General features: G+C 44.9%; 1 protein-coding gene across 6 annotated transcripts in view; it reads left to right on the top strand.

Annotated features, from left to right (window-relative positions):
* PCDH15 (protocadherin related 15) overlaps positions 1-12,064 on the top strand; it is a 497,507-nt gene that overhangs the window by 447,932 nt on the left and 37,511 nt on the right. For all 6 annotated transcript variants that reach the window (XM_085064475.1, XM_085064474.1, XM_085064476.1 and 3 more), the window contains 3 exons: positions 1,936-2,045; positions 3,234-3,374; positions 8,858-8,985. In XM_085064475.1, the coding sequence (XP_084920601.1) occupies positions 1,936-2,045; positions 3,234-3,374; positions 8,858-8,985 (379 nt within the window). The remainder of the gene's footprint in view (positions 1-1,935; positions 2,046-3,233; positions 3,375-8,857; positions 8,986-12,064) is intronic.

The raw sequence follows: 12,064 nt of genomic DNA, 5'->3' as shown, positions 1-12,064 counted from the left end.
AATTCTGAGGTTTTAATGGACCCCCATCCACTAATATATTAATAGATAAAAATATTTGGTATTATAATATTCTGCATAAACAGATACAAAATACAACATTCACAAAGTAGAGGCGACTGAAGTGGCTCATATGGAGTCCATCCACATCCCACTATTAAGCTTCAGCACTGAACCAATTTTCCAAATTATTATTGGGTTTGCTGGGTTGAAATTTAATTTTTTATTGAATCTCATGTTCACGCTGTTGGAGATAGACAAGTTTCATGGTGAATTTAAAGCATATTGGCTATCAGGCAAATTGAAAAAGGGCTGGGAGTGAGGTGTCTAGCACAGGGAAAAAGAAGCAGCAGGAAAGCAGAGAGGAAAAGTTAAAATTTCACTTTGGATACTTCCAATAGTTGTGCCCTGCAAAGTGTTTGAGATCTGCTCAGTCTCCCTTTGCCACTCTGATCAAGACACAGAGAACTGAGATGCAGCAAATTCCAAGATTTTAAAAATCTGTATCTATTTTCAGCATTTTTGTGCACAAATAATGACTTCATTTCAATCCTGTTCTTCTTTGTGGTTGCTTTGTTTATTTTCTCAAACCTATTTTGTGGTTTCACGCTCAAAGAAATCAGTGTGGGTCTCTCCTGGTGTCCATTCCATCTATCACTTAGTGATGCAAAATTATGGCATAAAAACACCTTTGCCTGTGCCCTAAAACAGCTTAAAACAATATGGCTGGGAAAAAACCACCATTTCCCATCTTAGTTATTCAGAAATTGGAAAACAATTAATTTATTCCCCAGTAAATGTTTTTAGAGATGGAAGCACAGGATAAAGAGCAGGATATGGGCAAAATGCACATTAAAAAGCTTTCCACAGCAATGGTTTTAGAGCTTAATAAGCCAAGGAGCAACAAGGAATTTTATTCCAGCCCAGAAGGGTGGGAGCAGAGGGATCTGTTCCATGCCTGTGTGTTTGAGTAAAAGGGAATTTTTCCACTGGTGAAAGAAAGGAGAGATTGCTGTGATGTTGTGTGATCCAAAACCTAATTCCATATATTCCATATATCGATATTTTCCTTGGATGTTCAAAGCAATACTCATTGCAAAGGAAATATTTGTAAGGCAGGGTTCAAGGGAGGATTGGCCACTGTTGGGTTCAGTCGTTAGGATTGTGTCCTGTGGTTCCAACTTTCCTAGAATCCTGGAATATCCTGAGCTGGGAGGATCAGCATATTCCACAGGGATCATGGATCCAACCCCTGGCCCTGCACAGACATCCCAACAATCCCAGCTGTCCCTGAGAGCTCCTGGAGCTCTGGCCAGGACCATTCCCTCTCCTTAGAATGGGATAACACAGTGTGGGGTGGAGAATTTGAAAAACACCTGGAAGATGAAAGGGGAAGGAGATAAAATATTCATGGAATCATTCAGGCTTGAAAAGACCCCTGAGATCATGAAATCCAACTGTTCCCCCAGCACAGGCAGGGCCACTGCCTGACCATGTCCCCAGATGCCATTTGTCCCCAGGTGCCAGGTCTTCCAAACACCTCCATGATATTCCCTGGAAAGAAGGAGGTGTGGATTCTGTCCAGATTTTTTACCTGATTATATTCAAGACCTATGATGAAAAAGATCTATAGAACTATATAAAATATATAGAAAAGATCTGATTTGGCCTATTTTGCTTCCAGCTGATCAGGCTGCGGTGATTCTTGTTTCTCCTCATTATTCCCTGCTTTCCCATTTCTGAGATCCATAGATCTTTATGTTGCCTCCTCTTGTCCATTCTTAGTGGGTTTTGCATTTGCCAAGGTTAAACCTTTTCCTTTTTTAATACGATTTTCCCTAGTAGCAGATCCTTTGGCAGCCTGTTAGATGGAGGAAACACCAACCTGAGGAACAGCTTTCAATAATCTGACACAAATCCTTCTGTCCCTCTCTGCAGACCTCCCCCGGTGAGTGAAAGTGCCCCGAAGGGAACTGTGGTCGCCGTTGTCACCGCGGCCGCCTTGAACCAGACAGTTGTGTACTCCATCGTGTCAGGGAATGAAGAGGGTAAGTGCAATCATGTCCATGATAATATTAAGATTAATATTTCCATCTTGTGGTTATGCCGAGCCTGGTGGCTGCACCTTGAAGAGATCTGTAAGAAAGTGTGGAGAAGTAAAGCTGCTGAGGGGAATTGCGGAATTGTTCAGCTTGGAAAAGAACTCTGAGATCATCAAGGTGAAATCCCACCTTGTCTGGATGAGCAGGAGGGAATTCCAGGGCTGGAAGAGAAGCTGAAAGAAACGTGGGAAGGGACTTTTTATAAGAGCATGACAGGATGAAGGCAATGGCTTCAAGCTGAAAGAAGTTTAGATGGGCTATTGGGAAGGAATTGTTCCCTGGCAGGGTGGGCAGGCCCTGGCACAGGGTGCCCAGAGAACCTGCAACCCTGGATCCCTGGCAGTGTCCAAGGCCAGGTTGGACACTGGGGCTTGGAGCAGCCTGGGACAGTGGAAGGTGTCCCTGCCATGGCAGGGGTGGCACTGGATGGGATTTAAGGTCCCTTCCAACCCAAACCATTCCATCATTCTATAACTCCCATTATCAAGCCTTTGGAGATCACCTAAAACTCAGATTAATTAGTGGAATTACAAGGAGAAAATATTCACAGATGTTAAAATTCCCCTTGGTGCCACATGGGGTGCCATGGCACATCCGAGTAAGAACGGAAGTAGCTTTGATGGTGTTGTACTTGATTTAAAATCTGTTTTAAGGGGTTATAGACTTGTCCACACTGTAACCACAGATGTTAGATTAGAGCCTGATATCTAACCAAAGCATCCTGCTGGGATACTCCCTGTGACCCACCTGGACATCCTGACAAAATAACACGGAATTATTGGGAGGGATGGAAAGAATTCCCCACCCCATCCTCCTTTTCATCAGAGTGGGCTCTTGGTCTTGTCCCATCTTTCTCCTTGTCCCCAGGTGGACGTTGTGAGTCCCTTCCAGTTCAGGATATTCCATGATTCCATGGTTCTAGGTTGGTTGTCCCAGTGGCAGTGCAGATCCAGCTGCTCTGCTCCTCAAGAACATCTACAGAGAGGAGCTCCATGGGCTTTTCCAGGCCTGAGGGAGGGAGGGAAGGAGGCAGGGGGGGAAGGACTTGCTTGGATTCAAAAATAAAACCCCTGGGCATTGGAAATCCCTGTTGGTGGAGCTCAGAAAATTCCTTGTGTTTTTGCTACCCTCCAGATGTGTTTGCCATCCACAACAGAACAGGAGTGATCTCCGTGAAGAAGCCTCTGGATTATGAACGTGTGCAGAGCTATGAGCTGCGGGTGCAGGCAGACTCCCTGCAGGTGGTGAGATCCAACCTGCGCGTCCCCTCCAAGAGTAAGTGTCCAAAATCCTGCCTTTCCCATCTTTTTGACACGGCTGTGGCTATTATTTGCTGAGGATGTTGGAACTGCCCTCCCGTGACCTTTCTGTGGTTTCAGGGTGTGCTGGTGGTGATGGGATCACAGCCCATGGGCATTTTTGGGTCTCTCAGCCCAACCTGCCAGAGAAGCTGTGGCTGCCCCTGGATCCCTGGCAGTGTCCAAGGCCAGGCTGGACATTGGGGCTTGGAGCAGCCTGGGACAGTGGAAGGTGTCCCTGCCCATGGATGAAAAAGACAGAGCTACCTGCTCCTCCCTGGGCCTGGGAGAAATCCAGATAAGGTTCTATCCATAAAAACACAGCCAAGGAATAGCCAGGGAGCAGGTGAGGCTTCCATGGAGCACAAAGCCTTCTCCAAACCTTTCTCTGGCATGGCTGAAGACACGAGGGAGTCAGCAGGTTCTTATCTCAGCAGGTTCTTATCATCTCCATTATCTTCTGGCTCCCACTCTGCACAAGAGCAGCTCTCCCAGCTGAGCAGCAGTTCCAGAAAAGTGGTGGCTGAATTATTGTATTCAGGAATGCTTGATAGCGACTGGAATTGGAGTTCAGGCCAGCTTGAAGGAAGACAAGCTGAGTGTGTTTGGCTATCCAGGAGTATACAACATACAAATTCTTTGGAATGCACACTGTGCTGCAGGGATGGCTAAAGAATTGGATAAATGTATATATTTAAAATACTTTAGAAGTACCTGGCCAGCTGAATCACTTCTGGTTTGTAATGGAGATCCCTTGACCTCTGGGTTTGATTCTTGCATTTATATGATGAATTCCTTTCCGTTTTCTTGGCACTTTGTTCGTTTTTGAGGAATTTTAATCAGGTTAAACACTACTTTTGAGTTTCAGGGCACTGAATTGATGAGCTGCAGTGGGAGGAGATGGGGCACAATTAACCCTTGACTGTGGGCTTTGCTGAGGTTGAACTGAAGAACCTCTTGGAGATAGTGACTTGGAATGCATAGCTCCAGGATTGTGTGGCACTGAATTAATGCAGAGCTGTGGCACCAAGGAGCAATGACCTGCTGTCAGTTCTGCTCTTGGATACCCCTGAAGTGGTGGAATTGGTTCTGGAATTTGTTGGTGACCTGCTCTGGAGCTGCAGGGATTTCTGGGCCCCTCACTTCAAGATAGACATTGAGAGTGTCCAAGGAAGGGAACAGAGCTGGGAAGGGTCTGGAGCACCAGGAGAGGCTGAGGGAGCTGGGAAAGGAGCTCAGCCTGGAGCAAAGGAGGCTCAGGGGGACCTTGTGGCTCTGCACAACTGCTGCCAGGAGGGGACAGCCAGGGGGTCAGGCTGTGCTCCAGAGAACAGGGACAGGACAAGGGGAAACAGCCTCAGGCTGGGCCAGGGGAGGCTCAGCTTGGACAGCAGCAGGAATTTCTGCATGGAAAGGGTGCTCAGGCCTTGGCAGGGGCTGCCCAGGGAGCTTTGCAGTCCCCATGCCTGCAGGTGTCCAAGGAAGGCCTGGAGGTGGCACTGAGTGCTCTGGGCTGGGGACAAGGTGGGCATTGGGGACAGGGTGGACTCAGTGATCCTGGAGGGCTTTTCCAGCCTCAGAGATGCTGGGATTGTGTAAAGAACACAGCCCTGACAAACTGCTCAGCCAGCACACAGGGATGCATTTTGCAAAGCTGAGAAGCTGAGTACCAAATTGTTCTAAGTGATGGCATTGTAGGAAATAATTATGGAGAAGTAGGAGTTGGAGTTCTCACCTGTGCAGGGCAATGGTGAGAGTGCATTGAGTGTAACTGAGCTTGTCATTCAGTGATGGTGCCAGCTGATAGCCTGGCAATAATTGAATAAATATGTGAGGAGAGAAAGCAAATTGAGATGTCCTTTGGAGTGTGAGAACATCAAATTGGTGACTTAAACTGGGGGTTTAATAGATGATGCTAAATCATGCAAAGTCACATTCTTGCTTTCAGTGGAGTCAAGCTCATTAAAGGAGTTACTTGAACTGAAACTTTGTGCTATGAAATTGCTGTGTGATTTTACTTCATTTGAATGGAAGGAGAGTTGGGTTTGGTGATGATGAGATACGTTTTTTATCTTGATGTCAGAACACTATAAAGCAAAATCACCCTTCCATTGGTTATTTCCATGTTTTATCCAGTCAGGTAGAACTGTTTTGAGCAGGGCTTTGCTCTGGGTGTTGGGGGTAAGGCAACAGTTCTGTCTCCTTCAGTTTTTGGTTTCCTAAACCCAAAAAAACCCTTTGGGAATCAAGTGGAAATGGGAGTTTTACAACTAAACTCTGCAGCTGCTCCATAGTAAATGGGAATGATTGTTCTGCTGTGTTAAATATGACCACGAATTCCATGTCCCTGTGGTGTTGATGTAGCAGTAAAGCAGCCTTATGTTTTCAGTTGCAAAAGTTGGTGCTGGTGGTGCTTTCCAAGTTGGCTGCTCTGGCACTTCCCAAATCCAGGAGTTGTGGCAGATGGAGTCAGTGCAGGCAGAGCCTGGAGAGCTGATCCTGCTGCTTTACAGCTCTGGGGGAGCTTGGGACAAACCTCCCATTTCTTTGGGCAGAAAAGCAGTGCGTTTTTGAGAGGCTGCATAAAACCACTTGTTAGAAAAGGAGGTTTTCTGTGGATTTGAATCAGACCTTGGGGCAGTGCTGGTCCACACGCTGCTGTTTGCTCCTTTTTGCACTCTCTTGGTCAGTGGCAGCACATGATGAGCTTCTCCAGGCTCTGTGGGCTCCTTCTGATCTAAATGCCACTGAAAAACACTCTGTGCTGATTCCTGCTTGGTCCTGCCAAATGCAGGATATGAGATGGAGCCCAGCTGCAGTTCAGCTCTGCTCACCTGCCAAAGCACACAGCCTGCTCCACACACTTGTCAGGCAGGAGTAGAGCCAAGTGCTCCTAAACCCTGGCCAATTCCAATTCCCCCTCCCAGCTGGATTCCAATGAACTCTGGAAAGGTTCTGTTGGCTCCTGCAGAACTGCTTTTTGGAGATGCAGGGGTTTATGTTGGAATTATCCATGCATGGAGAGCAGCTGGATGAGAGGCAGGTTGGGAATGGTGCAGAAGGCAAGGGCAGTGCTGCTGGTGAAAGCACTGAGGAGAACTCACCTGGGAGCACTCAGAGCATCATCAAAGCACATCCCAGTGCCCAAAAACCTTTGCTTTCGTTCAGCTTCATTTCTGCTGCTTGCCAAGGAGCTACAGGCCCACACAGAGCTGACACATCTTTAGATGGAGAGACTGGAAAAGAGCTTTCACTGAGGATGTTTGGGAAAAACTTCTGGGAATGAATTGTTAGTTCTCAGCAGTGACCCAGGAGTTTTTGCTGGGTTTGTTTTCTGTGTTGCTTGTTCATGGTCTACTCATTTTAGGTGTTTCAGAGGTTCCTCAGCTTTAGAGCAGCTTTCAGGGTGTTTTCACTCCCCTTAAGCAAACCACAGAAGCTGAAAGATCCAAAAGGCTTGGCTGTGATTATTGCACTGCTTCTTATAAGCTGAGGATGACCTGGAAGCAGCTGCAGTTCTGTATTTTCTGTGCCCTGCAGCTCATCTCCAGGGGGTTGGAAAAGAGGAGGGAAAAGGGACCTTGCAGGAGACTGAGGCAGCACTGAAATCCATTTTCTTTGCTTTTTGTTCTTCCACCTGACCACCTGTTTAGGCAGCTCAGTCACAGTAATTAAAATTAGACTTGGATTCTGGGAGGTCTCACAAGAAGTCCCACCGAGGAGCAAGTCCTGCTTTCAACTCCTGGAATCCATGAAGAAAAAAACCTGAACTGGAGCTGGATTCCAGACCTGGAACCCCAAAGACAGAAGGTTTTACATACATGGGGGTATAAATTTTTCCTGCAGCCAGCTGTAGGAACTGGATCCAAAGGCTGGGATAGGGAGGAGTTCACAGATGCCACATTGCACTCCCTCTGCCAGAATGGAGGGCTGTGTCCCAGAATTTCAGTAGGGAGCTGAAATGCAGGTAGCTGTTCAGTGGTGATGGTGCTGATTTTGGCCTGTGGATATGCAGGATATTAAATTTGCTTTGTGCTCAGTGTGAGAACTTCCCTTTCTCCATTCTCAATGCATTCACCCTTTGCTAAACAAATGAGCATTTTGGCAGCTCAGAGAGCAAATTAAACAAAAGAGGGGTTGAGCAAATTGCAAGGCAAACTTTGCACAGGGCTCAGCCACCTCCCCCAAACCGGCCTGACACGAGAATTGTGAGCATTATGCAAATGATGTTTAATTGGGATTAGAGAGAGCCTGTGCAGGTGAGCCAGCAGCTGCTCCCAGCTGCACAGATAAAACCAGGAGCTTCCCTCCAGCACCAAACTGGTGGCAGCCAGAGATAGCACTGGTTCTAGGCTCAGCAGGGCAAGGGCTCTTCCACACACAGTCCTGCTTTTAGTGCTGCCTTCTTCCCTGAAGGGTGGAGCTGCAGTGGGAAGTCTGCCTGGGAATCTCCTTTTCCTGCTGTAGTTTGCTGTTGCAGCCAGAAACATTAAGGATCTGGTTTCAGAATAGAGAGATTTGACTATTCATTTAATTTCCTTTCTTTTCTTTCCTTTCTTTATTCCCCCTCTGTCTTTCCATCAGATAGGCAGAATATGACTTTGGCCATGTGAGAAATAGTCTGAGATCGAATTTTTTCCTCCCCTCCAGCTCATCAGCCCTTTATAAAGAGCCTGCATTGTACAAGTAACTCAGCTCAGTGGCACCTGTGCAGCACTGAAATTATGCTGGCACTGAAGGGAGCTGGGAAAAGCAGCTCACTGAGCAGGCCGTTTATCACTTGCAAATGTGGTTTTAATGAACTGGATATCATCATTTCCAGCAATCTTTCTGGATGATCCCAATCTGCAAGAGGGAAGCAGATGTTGGTGGTGATGACTGTGCAGTGGAATCTGCCTGGCAGCAGCTCCATGCTTTTTGCTGGATGCTTTCCCCCTTGCAGAAGGATGGAGATGTTTATTGCTCAATGGGCTGAAGCAGGAATGGTTTAATAAAACCAAATTAACAGCAGGGGGTTGTGTTGAACCTCTGGGGTTTGTGTTGAACCTCTGGGGTTTGTGTTGAACCTCTCAGGGAGTGGAGTGGAACTCTCAATGCTCGTGGAGTTCCCCTAGGCCAGGCCAGGTTTGGGAGGAGGACAGGCTTAGGGATGCTCTCAATTAACACAGGACATTAATTAGGTGTTGGGGCTGCTGAGCCAGGGCTCTGTGTGACCATTTGTGAGTTTACAGGCACCGGGACTGAATCAGCTGTTCAGTACTTGCATGGCAGGAGGAATAATTAAAATAGCTAAGGCAAGGTGCAGAGCTGCTGGTAATGAGCGCCTCTTGTTTTTACAGTATTATCCCTGCACACATTGCACATGATCTCCTTGGGCTGTAAATCTACAAATGGCAGTAGATGTCACAAATTTATCACCAAATGTTCCATTTTCACTTGTCCTTCCCTCTCCTCTGTCAGGTAACACAGCCAAGGTGTTTATCGAGGTGAAGGATGAGAATGACCACGTGCCTGTGTTTACCAAAAAAACCTACATTGGAGGGGTGTCTGAGGATGCCAAAATGTTTTCTTCCGTGCTGAAAGTCAAGGTGAGGCTGAAGCTTTTTTCAATCCGCTTCACTTGCAGAGGGAAAAACTGTACTCACTGGTTTGATTTTTTTTACAGGAGATGTGGAATTTTGTGCCTCCTAAAGCTGCTTGATGACTGATGTTGACACGAGGATGATTTTGAGTTCAAACCCAGCTTTTATTTCTACTCAGTTTTAGGTGCTTGTTTCCCGTGCCAATTTGTAGCTCTCATGTTAGATCTGTTAATATTTAAACATTTCTTTATGTTCAATGCCAGTTTTCACCTGAAGTTTTTCTTATTTTGGCAGCAGCTTGTTTAGGCTGTAAAAGGGAAAAACCAGCAATTTCAGGTCTGTACTGGGAAGAAAGTGGGAATAAAATTAACCATCCATAGGGACATTTTTTTAAAAAGAGAGAGAAAATCAATGAAAATATAATATACAGACTACAATTAGCATCAGACATTAATAGCTTAGAGTAAAACGTCTTTGTTTTCTATAAAACAAATAAATGATGTGTTCAGAGCACCAGGAATGAAATAAAGAAGCTCAGAGCTTATTAAAGTTGTCCCTAGCTGGGGTTTTCTTGGTTGCTTTCATGGCAGCCCTTCCCAAAATACAGCCAAGAATGGCAGAGAAGTGGGGAATTGGGAAGCTTCCACTCCATCCAAAATAGCAACCCAAAAATGGTGGTGAATCCAAACATTGTGTCAAAGCCATGAACTTCAGAATCGCTGAAGAATCACAGAATATTTAAGGTTGAAAAAGACCTTTAAGGTCATCGAGTCCAACCCTCCACCAGCACCGCTGTTGTCACCCCCAGTGATGTCCCCAAGTGCCACATGCACACATTTTGGGACACTTCCAGGGATGGGGACTCCACCCCTGCCCTGCTCAATGCCTAACCACCCTTTCCATGAGGAAATTGTCCCTAATAGCCAATCTAAACCTCCTCTGGAGCAACTCGAGGCTCTTTCCTCTCCTCCTGTCCTTTGCCTGATCCCCACCAGGCTCCACCCTCCTTCCAGGGAATTGTGGGGAGCAGAAAACAGGGAAAGGAGCTGGACTAGATAAAAAACTCTGGAAGGCAAAGCCATTTAGGGGAAGGAAGAGTTTGTGAAAGTAAATTAAATACGAAGCACAAATGTCAAAGGATGTTTAGAGTCATCCCACAGAATGGGAACAGGCTGGGAAATCCTCCCTGGTTTTCCAAGAGGATTTTTTGCTTTCATCTTCTGCATTTATTAACAGTTGCTCACCTTTTTTTCCACATCATCTGAGTAATTTGGAGAAGAAAGCAATTTTTCTCAGTGTATTCTCATTATTCCTGGCACTGGCAACAGCCTTGATGAGCCTCAAATTGAAAAAAAAACCACCCCCAAACCGCCACAATTAGTTCTTCTTTAACAGGACATCATAACTTACGGGGCTAATTAAGGATTGTAGTCCTAAATTGTTAATTGAGCAATTGATATAAATCAGTTTGGGATCAATTAAGCACAAATACAAAGCTGAACATTCAGCTTCATTTGCTTCAGTCATGCTTTACTCTGGCCTGTACAAAATTTCACAAATAATAAAAATAACCAAACACCAAAATAAATTAAAATTAAAAAAAAAAAAAACCTGAACAAAACAGAGAGGGAAGAAAACTAATCCTGAGACTATAATCTTCCATGAATACTGAATTTCGAGACAAACAGGCCAGTAAAGTATTGGATAAAAACTTCTCTCATCATCCAAAGAGTTGATCTGTGCCAAGGCCAATCCTATGGAGCTTCTTGCAGCTCTCTAAGGTCACTGGTTTGCTGCCAGCAGCATCCTCTTCAATCCATTAATTTGAATATAAAAGCCTTTCTGAGGAGGGTAATGAGCTGCCTTGCTCTAGATTTCTATAAGATTATTCTAAGTAGATAAAAAGGAAGCTTAAGCTGAGTAGAATGCCACAAACCGTTCTCCGAAAGTAATTTTTAATCAGAATTAATTTAGGGGGTGATAAACCACAGGAATTATTCTCTGGGGATCTGACTGGATTAAGAGCAGTGGCCTCTGAGAGCTGGGAGGTGCTGCTGCTGCAAGAAAAAAAATAAAAGGGATATATTTGAATAAAATGGCAATTTTTAGCCAAGGATTTGGTCCTTGCTGCCCCAAGTCCCCTTTTCTGCAGTTCCCTTTCCCCCTCCAGAATTTCCAATATATTTGAGAGCCCATTTTTGTGTTTTTCATCATGAATATATTAATTAAAACCAGATGTAACACTCACAGCCTCTAATTTATGAATGCTGTGCCTTGAGCTTTCCTTTGCATTTCCTTGTATTAGAATAATTTTGCTTTTCCCTGCTATTTTCATGGAATTCCTGTTGTTCCCCCTCAGAATTCCAACCAGGCTTCCTTGAGCTCCAAACACAATATTTTCCATCTTCTCCAGGAAACAAATCCACAAACAACAGCATCTTGAGGGAAATCACCAGCAGGAATTGGCTTTTCTCTATAACAGGATGTTATTAGCCCTTGCTTTCTAAATATGAACGCTATTCACCTCTGGTTTTCTTTCTTTATTTAATAAATGATTGAATTATTATGGATTTAAATGAGGAAATATCAAAGGTCCTAGTTCTAGTGAAGAGAAAGAATATTCTGTATTGCTTCTCAGTTTAAAAAGGTGTTTTCATCCTGAAATGTTTGCAGGCAACAAGTCTTGCCTAAATAATTCCCTCTCACACACACAGACTTATTCTATCGAGCACTAACTGCTGTTGGCAGAGGAAAAATGACAATAAAATCCATTTTTTCCAGTTAGTTTTTCCAAAATCCAACTTTGGGTTCGGTTTATCCTCTTATTCAATGTCTTTTCCCATGGGACAGCCTGTCCAAAGGAATCCTGGCTTCCTTCAGCACCTGGCAGGGTTTGGACACCACCAGAGGACAAGGAGAGCAATTCCCATTCACCTTATTTCTTCCTTCCTGTGTTTCTCAGAAGATTCCTGGCATGGGGGAGTGGGCTGGGCAGTGATCAGTATCAGCGATGTAGTTATATTATCTATTTATACACTTTTTTTTCAAAATTTAATATATTTTTATAATTTTATAATTTTTTTGT

This window comes from Lichenostomus cassidix, chromosome 6, assembly GCF_008360975.1.
Source record: "Lichenostomus cassidix isolate B80296 chromosome 6, HeHo_3.0, whole genome shotgun sequence".
In the NCBI taxonomy this organism is placed as follows: domain Eukaryota; kingdom Metazoa; phylum Chordata; class Aves; order Passeriformes; family Meliphagidae; genus Lichenostomus; species Lichenostomus cassidix.
Note: the sequence above shows the minus strand (reverse complement) of the source record. Positions and strands in the feature narration are given on the sequence as shown.